The sequence below is a fragment of the Trichechus manatus genome, unplaced genomic scaffold (genome assembly GCF_000243295.1).
Source record: "Trichechus manatus latirostris isolate Lorelei unplaced genomic scaffold, TriManLat1.0 scaffold00157, whole genome shotgun sequence".
Taxonomy (NCBI): domain Eukaryota; kingdom Metazoa; phylum Chordata; class Mammalia; order Sirenia; family Trichechidae; genus Trichechus; species Trichechus manatus.
In genome coordinates, this window is record NW_004444093.1 from 3,166,283 (window position 1) to 3,182,337 (window position 16,055).

At 56.4% G+C, this 16,055-nt stretch overlaps 1 protein-coding gene across 1 annotated transcript; it reads right to left on the reverse strand.

Moving 5' to 3' along the window:
• Window positions 1-973: 973 nt before the first annotated feature.
• RAB36 (RAB36, member RAS oncogene family) lies at window positions 974-15,086 on the reverse strand. The gene is given in 12 exon segments (XM_004386172.2): window positions 974-1,038; window positions 1,387-1,506; window positions 2,930-3,020; window positions 3,339-3,416; window positions 4,430-4,485; window positions 6,541-6,605; window positions 9,238-9,339; window positions 9,738-9,803; window positions 11,433-11,524; window positions 14,279-14,359; window positions 14,719-14,864; window positions 14,963-15,086. Coding segments are annotated over 12 exon segments (1,062 nt in total). The 5' UTR covers window positions 15,063-15,086.
• Between the last annotated feature and the right edge of the window lie 969 nt (window positions 15,087-16,055).

Below are 16,055 nucleotides of genomic sequence, written 5' to 3' on the forward strand. Positions count from 1 at the left end.
GGCATGGGTGCTCCTGCCTTTCCTGGGTGTGCAGCAGGAAGTGGTGGACAGAGGGAGCATCCTGGATTGGAGTGGTTCTAGGAGACATGATCCAACGCTCCTTTGTTCCCTGGCCCTTATCTTTGCAGGGGTGGGTCCTGCTGGCCGTGTCTCAGGACCTCTGGAGAGAGGGGCGGGGAGGACACTTGTGAGCAGCAGCCCCGGAGACTGGGTCCTACAGCCACACAGGAGTTGGGGTTACAGCTGCAGAGGCTAAGTGGACAGTGTCACCCTTGGGCCACTGTGCAGCATGGCCAACATATAGTCAGTGTCCGGGAGGCCCAAGTGCAGGCCCCAGGGATCGTGAGGCACCGGAGGATCCTGGGAGCCCTGCTTGTTCGCCTTCTGCTGGGGGCAGGGCTGGCCCATAGCCACCCTGGGAGTCAGTCTTAGGGATGGCTGGGGCTCAAGGATCTGAAGAAGCTCCAAGGCACAATTGTAAATCCTATCTGACAAAAAGACCCCCAAGGCAGCATACAGGCAGGGTGGCAGGTGGGTTTTCCCTCAGTGCTGATGATGGCATGTCCTGCACCTGCATGCTGTACTGAGAAAGGTATGGAAGTGACCACAGGATGGCCTGGGAAAGGCGTTGGAATCGACGGGCAATGTCTATGCAGGCTAGGGATGTGGGGCAGAGGCCAAGGCCTCTCAGGACAGGAGGAACTGTCCGATGACCCTGCCGGTGGGTGGCCTTCCAGGTAACCCTGCCGTGCCCCACAGGCCGAGCAGTGAGGCCCTGGGGAGCCAGTGGGGTCCCTCCTGGCTCTGACCTGCCATAGAGAGGTAGTGAGCCGGACTCCACAGTGGGTGATGGAGAAGCTGGGGAAAGGCCTTCGCCCCTGGCGGCAGACGTGTGTGAACTCCATGTTGCCCTCTGCGGTCATGGGCGCGCTGCCTGCGTGTGTGAGGTGGAGTTGTCTGGCGCAGGGACCCGCTAACAACAGCCCAGGCTGGAGAGCCTCTCACTCTCCTGGGCCTCTGGCAGACTCCCTTCCATTCCTGCAAGGAGGGGAGAATCATGTGGTGTTGACCAAGTCCCCTGTAGTGGACACTAGGCAGGGCCCATGTGCCTCTGGTGGCTCCTGAGCCCCTAGGCCCACTGTCCCAGGCCTTGCTGAGCTGGGCACAGGCCAAGAGCCTAGAGGCATACAGAGCAGAACAGAGTAGGCAAAGACATGGGCGGGGAGGCTGCCGGAGGATGGGGAGAGTCAGGGGAGGTGTGGTCGTAGCAGTGGGGGTTGGGAGGCTGCAGTGAGGCGGGGGTGACAGGAAGAAGGACAGTGGGGTGGCAAGGTAGGAAATGGGTACCCAACAGGGGAGTGTGGGGAACACTTGGCGGGTACGTACGGATGAGGCTTGCGTTGCCGACCTGGGGCCGGGTGCCGCTCCTCCTCTCCAGTTCCCACAGGACCGACTGCTCGAATACCAGGGCAGCCACACGGCTGAACAACGCCTTCACGTTCTCCCCTGTGGGCGGAAGCATGGTAACTCCCCTCCGCCCTCACCCACAGATGACCTTAGATGTGTGCCAGCGGGCGCAAGGCACCCTGACAGCAACAGTACCCATACCAGAGCACAGCCCCGCCACGTGGGGCTGACTGGGGAGTGGGAGGGGCAGGTCCATGTCCCAGTGGTCCACCTGGCTCCAGTGCCCCTGGCTCTGACCCCTGACCCCACAGTTCCCTCAGATCTCTGGTGAGCCTTGGGCCCCAGCATCCTGACAACCATCCTCCAACAACTGCTACTGAGCACCTGCTATGGGCCAGGCGTGGGGACATGTGGAGATCAAGACAGATGCGTGCCAGCTAGCATGGTCTTTTCCGGTACCTGTCCCATTGGTGGCTGCAAGGACTGATGTGCTGCCGGCCCCCATACAGAGCCTCTAAGCACCCTCCTCTGGGGCGTGGGCTGCATTCTAGCCCCCATCACTGACCTCGCACAGCTAGCAACCTGCACAGCTGTACACAGCAGTCCTGCTGGGCCCACAGTGAGCTCAGAGAACGTGGCTGCTGCTCTGGTAAGGAGTAGGGTGGGTCAGGAGGAGTAAAGGAGCTGGCATGGGCCACAGGTAGCACTCTCACCCCAGTGCTCCTGCCACTGCCTGACTCCTGGCCAGATGTCTGCTGTGCCCCTACCCTGGGGCGAGCCTCTGGGACCTACTGTATGCCAAGCACTGCATATTTACTTCATTTCACTCCCAACATCCTGGGGTCTTAAGGGTCTGCTTTTACTTCTCTGCATTTTCTGATTTGTCATCAGTGGATATATACGGGTTTTGTCATTTAAAACATGTTTTTTCATTAAAAGTACAATGAGATGGGCAGCATCATGCTTCTCAGAGGAGACTGGGGCTTGGAGACACTGTTTTCCTGCCTGGCAGGGTCAGCAGTGGCTAGGCCCAGTGTGGTCAGGGTGGATTGCATGGGGAGTGGGAGGATCGAGACCAAAGGCGGTGTCTCAGTGCTGTGATGGGGCCCAGGGAGGGGCTGGGAGCACCCATTATGGCACCGTACTGGGCGTGTCACACCATATTGCAGGCCAGGGGCAGAGGGTTATAGGTGAGGGACCCCAGCCTTCCACTTCCTCCCTGTGACCTTGGAAGGGACTTCATAGGGACAGGTCAGAACCTGCCTCTGGGTGGCGGTGAAGATTGTGCTCAAGAGTCTGCTGGCACAGGGTGAGATTCCCAACCCCCCTCCGTGAAGTGAGCCTCCCAGTCTCCTTCTAGGGACGAGGAGACTGCTCTTAGGCAAGGACAGCCCTGCATGGCACCCAGCAGGCCACTGTGATGCCAGCACTGAGTCCAGGCTGCTGAGGGCACAACAAGAACCTCCCGTGGCCTGCAGGGACCCTGCACCCATGATGGCGTACCAGCCCGGCCCCGACTTACCTGTCTTGGCTGACACTGCCCAGTACTCGGCCTGTATCTCGTTGGCCAGGCGCACAGCCTCTATTTCAGCCTGCGCACATGCCACCCCTGACTGGGAGAAACAAACGGTCAGAAATGGCCTCCGTGACCCAGTGCTCCAGGCCTTTCTGCAGGGAGACCCCGGGGTAGGCGGCCCTGATTCCTGCCACACTGTCCTCCCTCCCCACGCTGACTCCCAGTACCAACTCGGGCAGCCCTACTGCTGGACAAGACCCAAGGTCCTTGGCAAGCCCAGTGCTAGCTGGCCCTGCCATGTGAAATGAACACCCCTCATCCAGGCCTGCTGGGGCCCCCACCACTCTCGAGTCATGCAGGAAGCTGAAGGAAATGTTCCTGAAGGCCAACTTAGGTCCAGCACCACCCTGCTCACCAGAAGATCCTTCTTGGTTCCCACCAGGAAGATGGCACTGGAGCCTGGCTTGTTCTCCCGCAGCACATCCTCCAGCCACTGCCTGGACCACAGAGAGGAGACAGCTGAGAGACACCACCCATCCAGGGAGCCCAAGGCAGACCAGGGGTGGGGCTACAGACTTAGGCCCTCCCCAGGGCTTGGGGCAGGGAGCCAAGAGGGAGGGGGAGGGTCGTTCTGTGCTGCTGAGCAGATGTTGGTCCTGTAGCCTCAGGGCCTGGGCTGGATTGGGTGGGCGAGGGCACTCGTTAGGGAGGGGAGACTGTGTCGTCCTGCCCTTGTGCTGCCTTTGCCCCATGCAACCCTGGGTGAGAGCTGGGCTTCTCATCCATCATCTGGAACCATCACCGTTACAGGACTTGGGAGATCCTGGATATGAACGCCCAAACAACAGTGAGGTATACCGGGTGGTGTAATGGTGAACGTGCTCGGCTGCCAACCAAAAGGTTGGAGGTTCAAATCTACCCAGAGGCACTTTGGAAGAAAGGCCTGGTAATCTACTTCCAAAAAAACCAGCCATTGAAAACCCTACAGAGTGCAGTTCTACCCTGACACTTATGGGGGGGCCATGAGTTAGAGTTGACTTGATGGCAACTGGTTTTACAGGGGCTTTAGTCCCATTAGCTGGGCAATCCCAGGCAGATACAGGATGGCCTCCCAGAAGCAGTCACACGGCCAGCTGTCTAGACCAGGTCTCTGCCCAAGGCAGCGAGTACCAGATCACGTCCCTGCAGACGGGCCCAGTGCATGGTGATGACACCAGACCCCTTGTTCAAAAAAATAAGAGTTTCAAGATGGCGACCACAGAGCATCACACAGAGCGCAGGCTTCTGAGTGCAGCTGCATGACCACGCTAGCTGTGTGCTGTGAGCTGCCCTGCCTTCTGATATAAAAGGTGCGAATCTCAAGTGACAATAAGGCAACTGGACAATAAATGTCTGTGGACAGTGGGGTTCAAATGGTGTGCCTAGTCCTCATGCTGCCGCTGGGGAGATCAGCTGACGCTGGCTGCCTGGACCTGGTGGTGGCCCGTGGGGGCTGTTGAGCTGGACTTGCCTGGTGTGCTCCAGGGTCTGCATATCAGAGAGGTCGAACACCGTGATGATTGCTGGATGTGGGGAAACTGAGAGCTTGTTAATGACAGGGGAGGCAGGCCCACCCCTGCTGCCAGGTTACCCTCCCTGACCCCACTGGCGTCCAGGCACATGGAATTCAGGGAGACAGGATGAGTGGGTGGGAAGTGCAGGGCTTTGGTGGCAGAGATGCTGCTTCTGGCTGAGGGGACTTGGGCCTCAGTGTCCCCTGGTGAAGTGGTGATTGGGGTACGCTAACTCTCAGGCTGCTGGAAGGACTAACCGAGGGCAGATACTTAGGGCTCTGTGCTCAGGTTGGAAGCAGCCGGCTTTCCCTCAATGGCAGCTGCTATTGCTATGGAAACAGTTCTGGGCAAACGGGTAGGGAGGGGCAAGAGATGCTCCCCAGCTCCTCTGTCATTGGCCCACCCAGTCCCATGATGCTGAGGGTGCTGGGCCCCTGGGGGGGTCCTGGGGGAGCCCCATGCAGACCACATTCCTGGCAAAGGCCTGCTTTCTGCTGCCCCCTGGAGGTGTGAGCTGGGCAGGATGGGGCCTTCTTGACGCCTGGGCTGGGGGCCGCCAGGGTGCCTAGCAGAGGACGGCCACAAAGGAGGAACCCGATGGTGGTGGTGGTGGAAAACTGCTGCATTTGCAAATGCGTGCCAGGCCCGCACACACATTCTTCCTCAGGGTAACCCTCTGGAGGCGAGGCCAGGAGGGGCAAAGGGCACAGGAGGCACGGTTGACAACGGACACAGCAGAGCTGGTATGCCAGCACATAGCTAAAGTGCTTGCTCATGGCTGGTTCCCTGTTTTTGTCTGTATTTCACTGAGAAGGCTGTGATTTCCACACTGCTGCTGGATGACACCACAGCATGGATTACACCTCAACATAAAGAAACCAAAAATCCTTACAACTGGACCAATAAGTAACATCATGATAAATGGAGAAAATATTGAATTTGTCAAGGATTTCATTTTACTTGGATCACAATCCATGCCCATGGAAGCAGCAGTCAAAAAATCAAATGATGTATTGCATTGGGCAAATTTGTTGCAAAGAATCTCTTTAAAGCGTTAAAAAGCAAAGATGTCACCTTGAGGTCTAAGGTGCACCTGACATATGCCATGATATTTTCAATCACCTCGTACGTATGCAAAAGCTGGAAAATGAATAAAAAAGACCGAAGAAGAACTGATGCCTTTGAATTATGGTGTTGGTGGAAAATATTGAATATACTATAGGCTGCCAGAAGAATGAACAAATCTGTCTTGGAAGAAGTGCAGCCAGAATGCTCATTAGAAGCAAGGATGGTGAGACTTTATCTCACATACTTTGGACCTTTGGACATGTTATCAGGAGGGACCAGTCCCTGGAGAAGGACATCATGCTTGGTAAAGTAGAGGGTCAGTGAAAAAGAGGAAGACCCTTAACAAGATGGACTGATGCAGTGGCTGCAACAATGGGCTCAAACATAGCAATGATTGTGAGGATGGTGCAGGACCCAGCAGTGTCTCCTTCTGTTGTACTTAGGGTCCCTGTGAGTCAAAATCGACTTGACAGCACCTAACAACAACAACAGCTGGGTGACATACTGTGCCTCATAATTTAAGACTGGTTTCTCTCACATCTCCCACTGAAATCCATTCCTGCCTTTTTCCTGGGAAGGTGGGGCTGAGGGGGGTGTCCTCGGCAGTGGAAGTGGGGCACTGAGCCCCTCAGCCCCCACCTGGGGCTACATGTCCTCCCTGGCCCACCTCTCACCTCTCCTCTGGTGTGTGTGGCGAGGTCCTAGCCCGCTGCCTGCCAAGACAGGACAAGCCTACCCCATCTCCTCCTGGAGCCAACTTGGCTCTCCCTGGCTGGGGTCTCAGAAAAGGCACTGCCCATCTGTCTCTCTGAGCTGAAGACTTAAAGTGAGCCCCGCACTGGGCCCTCAGGCTGTGGCTGCCAGAGGGCACCTCCCCCTGAGGACTGGCCAGGTGCTCGTCCAGCGGCTCTCAGAGGACAGGAACTGGTGCCATACAGAGGACCCAGCGGGAGCTCCTGCCCATGCAGCTGGAGACCCTCTGCACACACCACTCACCCTGGGCACCTCGGTAGTAGGCGGATGCGATGCACTTGAACTTCTCCTGTCCAGCCGTGTCCCAGCTGTGCAGTGGAGAGAACAAAGGGACACAGAGAGGGGCAGGCAGATACATCACAGAGGTCCAGGCCACCGAGGCACGGAGGCCATGTGGGCAGACCTGGAGGGCCCGTGCCTGCCTTGTGGGTTTCAGGATGCACCTGCTGTTAGCCAGCCCCCCAGCTCCTTAGGACCCCTTCCTAAGGTACCCCATGGGGGATCCCCTCCTGGACCCACTGCCTGGATGAACATGGGTGCAGCTCAGAGAAGATGCTCCATGACACTGCTCACCCTGAAGATGATGAAGCCCCTGCGGAGGAGGCTGTGAACTGGCTGGGACCCCACTGTGGTCTGCTAATAGCTTACATCTGATTGGGCACCCTTCACCTTCAACACTGCAGCTGGGAGGGACACTTATCTCTGGAGAGGTCTAACAAGGCCAGCTCTGACCAGTCAACTCTAGCTCTACAGTCAGCTCTGGCTCTCTGAGCTCCAGGTTGAGAAGGGCTCAGAGGCTGTGCCGTGGACCCATGGAGGGGGCGCAGCAATCCATTAGTAATGTCTGTCATGGGCACAGGTAGAAGGGGCGCACACGCTGATATCTTCCTGCACACCCAGCATGTAGGGGCCAAGTCTGAAAATCTAGTCTTTTCAAAACCAGCAGATCAAAATGTCAGCAAATAAACTGAAGAGCAGACAACCCATGTGTTATGTGTCCCCAAAAAATATGTGCTGTATATCCTAATCCCTATAGGTGTGGATGGAGCTCTGGTGGCACAGTGGTTAAGAGCTCGGCTGCTAACCAAAAGGCTGGCAGTTTGAATCCACCAGTTGCTCCTTGGAAACCCTACGGGGCAGTTCTACTATGTCCTATTGGGCCACTATGAGTCGGAATTGACTCCACAGCAGTTGGTTTAGTTTTTGGTTTTGGTATAGGTGTAGATGCAATCCCATTTGGGAACAGAGTTACTTTTGTTATGTTAATGAGGCCATTTCAGCATAGGGTGTGTTTTAAACCAATCACATTTGAGATATAAAAGGAGCAGATTAGGCACAGAACCAAGTTTTAATGGGGGAAAGATAGATGGCACATGGAGATCTCCAAGGAACACCAAGAAGAATGTTAGAGAAGCTGAGACCAGGATTTTCCCCCAGCACAGACACAGACAGCTTTCCCCTAAAGCCAGCACCCTGAATTTGGACTTCTAGCTTCCTGAACTGTGAGAAAATAAATGTCTGTTCATTTGTTGTATTTCTGTTACACCAACACTAGGAGACTCAGGCTAAGCACTGAGTAGGACATCAACTGTCTGAAATTTTTCCAGTGACCCATCCTGACACAAGACTCCCAGGTTCCGTTCTTTCATGAACTCATTCCTTTCTAAAGATGACCTGGGCAATGGTGGGGATGGCAATGAGAGGCTGAGCCAGGCCAGTGCTCACCATTTTGTCGTGGGCCCTTTAATTAGATGTGGCCATGCATCTTCCCCTGAGCTGGAACCCCCTCCCCCATCTGCTTCCCTGGCTCTAGGCCTCTGGGCCCCCAGCCCTGTGTCCCCACAGCTTCTTCTGCTTTTCTCTGGCCCTGTGTTCTCCCTCAGGCAGAATCTGATATTGCCATCTGGCTCAGGGCTGCGCTGCAAGCTTTAGGAGTCCTCAGAGCTGGAGACTTTATCACGACAGAGTTGGGAGCCATGGGAGCAGATGTGACACCAGGGAGGGCTCCAGAACAGAGACCTGGTGAGGGCAGCACGTGGAAGGGGCGGTTAGAAAAGAGGCCTGGTGAGGGCAGCATGTGGTGGGGGCGGGTCAGAACAGGGCCTGGTGAGGGCAGCATGTGGGGGACTCCAGAACAGAGGCCTGGTGAGGGCAGCACGTGGTGGGGGCGGGTCAGAACAGGGCCTGGTGAGGGCAGCATGTGGGGGACTCCAGAATAGAGGCCTGGTGAGGGCAGCACACTGGGGGGTCAGAACAGAGACCTGGTGAGGGAAGCATGTCGATGTCGGGGGGGGGGTGGTCAGAACAGAGGCCTGGTGAGGGCAGCATGTGGGGGGAACAGGTCCCCATGAAGGAGTGTGTAATGGCCTTGAGCAGGAGGAAAAGTCCACCAGATGCCAAATGAGGTGGAAAAGTGGGAGGCCACGGAAGAAGGGGCTGCTCTGAGGGAAACAGAAAGGAGAGGCTGGAGACCCTGGCCATTGAGAGGCAAGGCAAGTGGGGTCTGTCTAGGAAGAAGACAAACAGATAGACTGAGGGAAAGAGAGGCAGAGTGGTGGGAGCCTGAGGAAGGGGCTGTGGACAGGGCCAGGGCAGCCTCCACCACACCCCCCACTCACCCCATGCACCCTCTCCCTCCTCTCTACCTCTTAAAGGAGGCAAGGGAAACAGTGGCTCATGGGGAGGGGCTGGAGCCAGAGCCTGGGAGATGGGGAGCCTATCTAGCGATGGGGGCTTTATCAGGCTTTGAGGATCCTCTCCAGAGCTAATGACACGACAGACCACTGCTGAAGATGAGGAAGCATGGAGGGACTCGAGGCACTAGGGAGCCCTGGTTTCATGCCCCCAGGCTCTGCTCTCTGAGAGCCACTCTCCATGCCTTCCCTAGTAGTCTCCGAAAGCACATCCATGAGCCACGTACAAGACATAACCACAACTCACATCTGGAGGCTGTACGGAACCCCAGCGATCTCGAAGCGCGCGATCTCAAAGTCCACCCCAATGGTGGCCTTGTAGTCATGGTCGAAAATGTTCTTACAGAACCTGTAAGAGGAGGAAGAAGACATCAGAGGTGGCCTCACAGGAATGCACACTGAAGCTTCACAAAGAAGTGTGAGACCAGGAGGCACCTAACCGTCTACCAACAGGGAACAGCCAAGAAGAACGGAGAATGAGTTGGGGAGAGAGGCCACAGCGGCTGGGAAAGCAGACACCACAGCTCAGAAACAGTGAGGGAAAGACTAGGCCTATTTGAGAGAGGGCAGGTGTGTGCCCATGGACCCTGAGGGTGGGAGATGATGCCAGACCCTGGGTGCTTTGCTTGGCTCCCCACCCACAGCCTCCAGGCAACCCCACAGCTCCACCTGGGAGCGCTGCCTCACAGCAGAGCAATCAGCTGGTGCCAGGCAAGCGGCGCAGGGCGGGGGACCCTGGGGACATACCTGTGGATGAGGCTGGTCTTCCCGACATAGAGGTCTCCCACAACCACCACCTTGGAGAGTCTGAGCCTGTAAGAAACATTGTGGTGCTCAGCAGGTCAGGAGAGGTATTCAGACCCTCACAGGCTCATCCTTCCCTGAGCTCTCCCTGTGCTGGGTGGGACTACCCCATCCCAGCCAAGAGGGGAGGGTAGAGGGCCTGCTGCCCCTGGGGCTGCACACCTAACCCCAGCTAGGCTGAAGTCCCTGTCCTGGGAATCAAGACCTGGGGACAATAGCGGCTGGGCCGTGGTAACTGAGAGCCACGCGTATGTCAAGGCAGGAGCAGCTGGGCTGGAGCCTTGCCCAGGTGCCTGAGCCAAGAAAATATAGCCAGTGTGCAGGGAGCTGCAGACATGAGGGCCAGCAGGCAGCCGGTATCAGTGAGACAGCCTTGCACCCCACAAGCTTTCTGGGATGGAACCTACATTGGTTCCGTACCTGAGAGTATGCAAGGGCTGGGTTGCGTTCGCCCTGACCCCACTTCCCAGATGAAGGGCTGTGTCTGCCCTGACCCCACTTCCCAGGTGAAGGGACTGCATCTGCCCTGACCCCACTTCCCAGACAAAGGGGCTGTGTCCGCCCTGACCCCACTTTCCAGACGAAGGGGCTGCGTCTGCCCTGACCCCACTTTCCAGACGAAGGGGCTGTATCTGCCCTGAACCCACTTCCCAGATGAAGGGGCTGCGTCTGCCCTGATCCCACTTTCCAGATGAAGGGAATGCATCCACCTTGCACCCACTTCTCAGACGAAGGGGCTGTATCCAGCCAGATCCTACTTCCCAGATAGGGGGCTGTGTCCGCCCTGACCCCACCTCCCAAGAAGGGTTGTGTCTACCCTGACCCCTCTTCCTAGATGAAGGGGCTGCGTCTCCTTATGCCAGGTTGTCCTCTTCTTAACTGGGTGGTCTTGCACCCCACTTCCCAGATGAAGGAGCAGAGGTATTTCCGACGGCTTGTAGCAGAGACCCTCTGTGCCTTGGTTTCCCCCCGTGCTGGTGCTGTTGGGAGGGTATAGTATGTGCCTAGCACCTGGCCCAGAACCAGCATGCCAGACTTGCAGGGCCACTGCCCTCACCTCTGACCGTGGCCACACTGGCCACTCTACCCCAAGCCTGCCTCTCTGTGTGGCTGGGGGGACCCTGAGTGGTGTACCCCGAGGCCTGTATGGTACCTCTGCCTGGCTCCCCCACACATGTGTGATACCAGTGAGCTCCTCCGGACAGGGGCAACAGCAGGCCCTGTGCCTGCTTGTCACAAGGAGTTACTGTGTCAGGGACAAGGGAGACACAGCCTTTGTAAGACATGTGCTTGGGGTACAGGAGCACATAGGGGCACCTGCCCATCCTGGGGGCGGTGGAAGTGGGGGCCCAGAGAAGGTTCCAGATGCTACCACAACACCTATGTGAGCCCTGAAGAGGGAGGGTGACAAGGGGAGTAAGAAAGGACATGTGCTGAGGTCTGGGGTGGACACGGCAAGTGTTCCATGTGCCGGGTTGTGTTCAGTAAAGCAGAGCACACCCAATCCTGGTCAGGCCTGTACTGGGCGCATGGCCTCGTCTGTGTCGGGGAGCTCTTTATCCACTCTGTCATTCCCGCATTCACGTAGCTCTCTCTGCCTGTGGGCTACCCCGCGCCCATCCCGGGCCCAACGCTCACCCGACAGTGCCTGTGTCCCTGTGCTCACAGGCTGCACTGATGTGCCCGTGGAAGTGTTCCTTGCGCTGCAGGCAGGCATCAGGCGTGTACCACTGGAAAGAGAGCGACAGACGGATGACACATTGTCCATGAGCCAGGCAGTGAGGGGCGCCTGATTCCCCAGCATGCCTGCCTGCCCTCCAACCCGAGCCTCCACTGGTCATTCGTGGCCTGTGACTTCAGCCCTGTTATGCTGTCCCCAATCCCCCTGCCACATCCATCCCCTATCTTGTGAGTGGCCTCGAGACATCAGGGTTTCGGGAGTCCGGAAGAGGAGCGGCATGGTCAAGCCAGATCAAAGGGCCCAGGCAGGGGCTCCTGGGCTGGTCCACCTGGATGGCTGTCCCCTTGCTGTATGCGATGGCCTTGGGCTCCTCAAGGCAGTGGGGCTAGATGAAAGGCAGGGCTGCAAGGCTTGTTTAGCCTCCCATACCTTCTGTGTCTCTGAGCCATCTTTGTTTAAAAGTGTGCATATGCGTACATGTGCTGGAGCCCCAGGTGTGCCAATGGTGAACTCTGTTTAACAGTGTGCACATGCATGTAAGTGCTGGAGTCCCTGGGTGTGCCAATGGTGTACTTTGTTTAAAAAAGTGTGCATATGTAGGTATGTGCTAGAGTCCCTGGGTGTGTGAATGGTGAACTTTGCTTAAAAGTTTGCACATGCATGTATGGCTGGAGTCCCTGGGTGTGCGGTGAAATTTGTTTAAAAGTGTGCACATGCAGGTATGTGCTGGAGGCCCTGGGTGTGCCAACAGTGTATTTTGTTTAAAAGTGTACATATGCAGGTATGTGCTAGAGTCCCTGGGTGTGCCCACTGTGCATGCTCAGGTGCTAACTGAAAAGTTGGCAGTTTGAGTCTACCCAGAGGTGTCTCAGAGAAAGGCCTGGTTATCTACTTCCAAAAAATCAGCCACTATCTACTTCTGAAAAATCAGCCACTGAAAACCCTACTCTGACGCACAAGGGATCACTGTGAGTTGATCAACTGGGCAGCAATGGTTTTGTATGTATGTGCCTAGGAAATGTCCTGGGAGGCACCCCATGGAGCACAGTTCTACTCTGACTCCAGGTCACTGAGTCAGAGACAACTCAACAGCAGCCGTTACATGTCCTCCCAGAGAAGTTTTATGCACATATAGACAAACCCACATTTCTTTTCTCCCTCTCCTTTTTTGCACACCTAGGGGCGTGCTACATACTCTTTACTATGCGTAGCTCCATCCTTGTGTCTTTACTTAGCAGTTCACATTGGCCCCATGCTGTACATCAGCACCATGAGGTACCCATTCTCGGCACATCTACACTCCACTGTTTGAGAAGCCCCCTTGGAGGACATTTGTGTTGTGTCCGATCTGCTCTTACACACTGTGCCGTGCATTTCCCGTGCGTGCCAGGATGTCTGCAGGATACATTCCTAGACAGGGAATGGTGGGTGCTGGGGGCAGAACATCTGCAATGCTGGTGAGCACTGTCCCACCAGCCCCTATGGACTTGTACTGATGTGCATCACCCACAGCAATCAATACTGGATTTTAAGACAGCCAGAAGACAGCTGTGAGTTTTCAGCAGGAACAGAGGCAGAATGGCAAGGGCGGAGAGCCCTGGTTTTGGGGTCAGGAAACTGGAGTGCTATTTTGATTGTTGTTGTTAGTTGCTATCAGGTTGATTCCGACTCATGGTGACCCCATGTGTTACAGAGTGGAACTGCTCCATAGGGTTTTCTTGGCTATAATCTTTACAGAAGCAGATTGCCAGGCCTTTCTTCTGCGGTTAGGAGTTGAGCACAAACTGTGCCACCCAGGGTCCTTGCTGTTTTGACAAAGGTAATAATAATAATGAGAACAATAGTGACAACTACTGTAAGTGTACCCCTGTAAAGCAAACACACAATGTAAGTGGAATTATCTTAATGTAACAGAGGCTCCAACAGGCTGAGTCACTTACCCACAGCAGTCAAGCTCAGTGGTGGAGTCAGGATTCACACCCAGGACTGTCTGATGCCAAAGTGGCTCCTGCTGATGCCATTAACATGCTGGCCTACCATGCACCAGTCAACACGGTCTCCCAGCTTCTCAAGGAGAAGTCTGGTAAGTCCCCAGGGTCTGTCCATGAGCGGTGAGAACCAATACCAACTGTCATGGAGTCAACCCTGACTCATGATGACCCTATGTGTGTCAGAGTAGAACTGTGCACCATAGGATTTTCAATGACTGGTTTTTTGGAAGTAGATCTCCAGGCCTTCCTTCTGAGATGCCTCTGGGTAGACCCAACCTCCAACCTTTTGGTTAAGCTGAGTGTGTTAACCATCTGCACTATCTAGGGACTCCTCATGAGGGACAGACCTCCCTGATCCACCGGCTTTATCTGCCAGTGGTAGTACTGGTCAGGGAAAGTTGGGTGTGGATGAGGTGTCAGGAAAATAGTGCTGACATAAAGGGTTGGCCTAGTGACTCGGAGGCAGTGGGGTTGCAATGGTAGAATTCCTGCCTTCCATGCAGGAGACCTGGGTTCGATTCCTGACCATTGTACCTCATGGGAAGCTACTACCCTTCTGTCACTGGAGGCTTGCATGTAGCTATGATGTTGAAAAGGCTTCAGGGGAGCTTCCAGACTAAGATGGACTAGGCAGAAAGACATGAAGAGCTACTTCTGACAATCAGCCAGTGAAAACCTATGGATCACAATGGTCTGATCCCCAACCGATCATGGGGATGGTACAGGACTGGGCAGTGTTTAGTTCTGTTGTGCATGGGGTTGCCACGAGTTGTGGGCCCACTTGACCTCAGCCAAACACAATGATTCTCTACCTTAGGGAAGCTGACGATGATGCGATCCCGGCTCACAGGCGGCCCCAATGGCCTCACGGAGGACCTCATCCTTCCGAAGTCCTGTGGACCAGGGGAAAGAGTTAGGCAGCTGCCCAAATGCTTGGGAACCCACTGCCCTGGTTCACAGCTAACTTTTCACCACTTTTCAACCAGATCCACAACTCCTTCTCCACCAGGAGCGCCAAGCAAAGCCATCTAACACAGGAAGGCAGGTCACCTCTCTCATTTGCAGGCCTGCCCAGTCAGGGACCTGCATCCTTCTGACAAGCGTTCTACCAGAGGGGCCCTCTCTGAGTTAACCTCGCGGGTAAGCTTGGCACAAAACACGGGCTACACATCCGGCCCGTGTAGTAGAGGCAGGGTGAGGAGGGACCCGCCTTGAGTCCCTAGAAACTTAAGGTCCTGGCCCGCCAGGGGGCCTTGCCCCGCGCATCCGCAGCCCCGCCCAGTGCCGAGCCCTCGCGCCCATGGAAGGCTTCTTCTCCTGCGCCCCCGCCGCCCCAGGGTGGCCTTGACCCAGGCCCAGGGTGTGGTCCTCCACCGCTGCCCTCCTCCCGGACCAGGCCTGATGCCCGGGATGGGCCCCAGGACAGAAGGCCGTGGGCTACGTCCAGGTTCTGGGAGGGGCGGGCCATGGGGCCGGCGGAGGCTAGGTGGACTCACTCTCTGCGGCGGCTGCGGCGGCTCCGGCGGCTGCGGCGGCTGCGGGTGTTCTAGGCTCTGCGCGGCTTGGCCTAGCTCAGCCTGCGGCGCCGATCACCATGAGAACGAGGCCCACGCGGGGCCGGCGGGCATTGAGCGGGGCTTGATAGCACGGAGATTCGCGCATGCGGCTGCAGAGGTGATCACCATGGCAATAAGGGCGGTGTCGGGTAGGCGAGCGGTGGGCGGGGGCTGGGGCGGCCATTGGGTGGGGCCTAGTCTAAGGGGCGGTGTCTGGGCGGGAATGATCTTGGAGAGACTCGAGCACGCGGTTTGCGAAGGAGATCACCATGGCAACAAACGCCTCACCGGAGTGGCGAGCGGTTGACTAGGCCCTGGAGTACGGAGGTGTAGCCTGGGAGGGACTGCCAATGGAGAGATTCTTGGCCTTGCGATTACCTTGGCAACGAGGGCGGTGCCGGAAAGGCGGGAAGTAATCCTGGCCAGGACGGCCAGAGGGTGGGGCCTTGGCCCGGGGCGGGGTCTGGGCGGGAGGGCCTTAGGGAGCCGCGCGCACGTGGCCCGCGCTGGCTACCCCCATGGATGGGAGTGGTGGTGGCTTCAGATAATACGGAGAAACGTTTAAGTATCTATTTTCATAATATATTAAATATGATTTTTTTCTGGGCATCTATTTCGAGCTTCTCTGTATCTGCTCCTCCAGTAAATCCTGTAGGTTCTACCTTCCAAATTTGTCCAGAATCCTCTGTCTTCCCTACTTGCACTGGTATCACCTTGGGCCAGGCCACTGTCTTCTCGCCTCTTATCTGGTCGCCCTGCTTCCACCCTTGCTCTTATCTTATTCCAAAGGCAGCAGCCCCAGTGATCCTGCTGAAACAGATCAGATGATGCCAGTTCTTGGCACCAACCCTCCAGTGCCCCTTCACTGCTCTCAGATTTTCAAAGTCCGTGCAATGGCCCAAGAGGCCCCAAGTGATTCGACCACCCCGCCCTCCCCATTTCCTCTCCTGCCTGGTCTACTGCTTCTTCCCACACCACTCCAGTTTCACTGGTCTCTTTGCTGCTTGTCCAACATGCTGGCCAGGCGCAGAGT